The sequence below is a fragment of the Triticum dicoccoides genome, chromosome 7B, assembly GCF_002162155.2.
Source record: "Triticum dicoccoides isolate Atlit2015 ecotype Zavitan chromosome 7B, WEW_v2.0, whole genome shotgun sequence".
Lineage (NCBI taxonomy): Eukaryota > Viridiplantae > Streptophyta > Magnoliopsida > Poales > Poaceae > Triticum > Triticum dicoccoides.
Window position 1 is genome coordinate 211,400,701 of NC_041393.1, and position 1,957 is coordinate 211,402,657.

A 1,957-nucleotide genomic window follows, 5' to 3' on the forward strand; every position below is an offset into this window, starting at 1 on the left:
TTCAACTTTGACCATTAATTTAATCAACAAGACCAACTGCGGCGGGCAAAAAAATTATACCAATGAATTCGTATTCAAAAAAAGTTTTTAATTATATAATTTTTGATCCCGCCGCAGTCGGTCTCGTGGGTTAAATTTATGGTCAAAGTTGAACCTCAAAAAGCGTGGGCGCGCTATATTTTGGAACGGAGGGAGTATATCTTAAATCTGCAATCTCATCGTGAGTACTACCTCGTCCTGATTTATTAGTCCCTTTCGTATTTAGTGTTAATTTATGACCATAAATTTAACTAACAAATTGTCAATGTATATCATCAAAAATTATACGATTGAAAACTATTTCCTCTGTCCCATAATATAAGAATGTTTTTGACACTAATGTTTTTGACACTTTAATGTAAAATCGTTCTTATATTATGGGACAGAGGAAGTATGTTCTAATATGAATCCAAAGATGTAAATTCTTTGACATGCATTAACATTTTTGTTAGTTAAATTTATTATCAAAATTTGACATAAATTACGAAGGAAACCAATAGTAGTCTAAAACAAGGCAGACTACTACTGTACATAGCTCCAGATTTCTAGCTCGCCAATGCTACTGAATTGCACTGTTCTTATTCCAATCCAAAATCGAAAAATCAGCACTGAAGCAACCAGGAGTGAGATCTGCGGCGTAGCTTTGGCAGCTTTCATCTCCAGCGCGCCTCCAGTGCCCTCTTCAACTCCTCGCCCACCTCGTCCGGCGCTGGCATCGCTGCGTTCTCCGCCGCTGGCTCCTTCCCACCGCCCCGACGATCCGGCTTCACCGAGAACCCGTGATGCGGCTGTGGCGGCGGCCTCCCTACCGCTGCCACGGAAGCGGCCCTGCCGCGCCCGATCTCGGTGCGCAGCTCCTCCACGGCGCGGCGGAGCATCCCGCTCTCCGCGTTCATCGCCTCCAGCTGTCGCCTCATCAGCGAGAACCCCTCGCCGGCGGCGTCGTGACCCGCGCCATCCGACGCGTCCGTGGCGGCCATGGCAGGCAGCGAGACATCTGCTGTGCTGCCCTTCTTCTTGTCGGCGCGTGGCGATTGCTCGATGGAGATCTTGTTGATGACCAGCAGCGGCATCTTACAGACGGGCACGCGCGCGTCCTTGCGGTCGTCGGCGAAAGCTGCCTGCAGCCCCGGTGGCGCGCGGATCCCCCAGTTGAACCGCATGCTCGCCCTGCCCCAAAGCGGAAGCACACTCTTCGTGGTCAGCCGCATCCCGGACAGCAGCGCGCCGACGCCGCCGCTCCTCCCCGCCGCGGCAACGTCCGCCGCGAACCCGCTCCCGCTCAACGAGAACGCCTTGTAGCTCAGCTCGTCCTCGCGGTCGCCCCCTTCGCCGTCGGAGACCTCCCCGACCGTACGGGGCGGAGGAGACGTGGATGACCGGAGCGTGTGGGAAAGTGAGAAATCGCCGAGGCGGGGCTTGAGGAGGAGGAAGAAGGCAGGAGATCGGGAGTTGGCAGAGAGGAGGTTGAACTCGGCGGCGAGGGAGAAGGGGGCCCGGACAGGGGAGCCGAGGGCTCCGACACCGGCGCGGATGGAGATGGCGAAGGGGAGACCAGGGTCGTTGGGGCGATACGATAAGCGGAGAGCTGGCCCGGAGGCGAAAGCGGTGGAAAGATCGAAGCGGAGCTCCCGGGGATCGCCACCGGCGGAGAGGCCGGACTGGAACGGCAGCCCGAGCACGCCGATCGGCACCTTGGCCCGCATCAGCGGCCGGTCGTCGTCGCGGAACTTGATAGACGCCTTCATGGGGTTCGATGTTGGTGGCTAGTCGGGGCTTTGTTTGGTCGTGGGGGCCCTATTTTACGGCGGACGTCATCCCATGTTGGGACGGCGCCGCCTGCGCGCCGGCGAGATGGGTAGGGAGTGGGCGAGCTGTGAGCGGATGGATAGGGAGTGTGTGGGTGAAGAAGGGGATA

At 56.1% G+C, this 1,957-nt stretch overlaps 1 protein-coding gene across 1 annotated transcript; it reads right to left on the reverse strand.

The window, feature by feature from the left end:
* Positions 1–457: 457 nt before the first annotated feature.
* Positions 458–1,951, reverse strand: LOC119337618. Its single transcript, XM_037609784.1, has one exon. The coding sequence runs from the start codon at positions 1,785–1,787 to the stop codon at positions 693–695; it is 1,095 nt and encodes a 364-aa protein (XP_037465681.1). The 5' UTR covers positions 1,788–1,951; the 3' UTR covers positions 458–692.
* Between the last annotated feature and the right edge of the window lie 6 nt (positions 1,952–1,957).

Excerpts from the sequence above, each read along its gene's own strand:
- LOC119337618 (XM_037609784.1), bottom strand. The coding sequence starts at position 1,787 with ATGAAGGCGTCTATCAAGTTCCGCGACGACGACCGGCCGCTGATGCGG.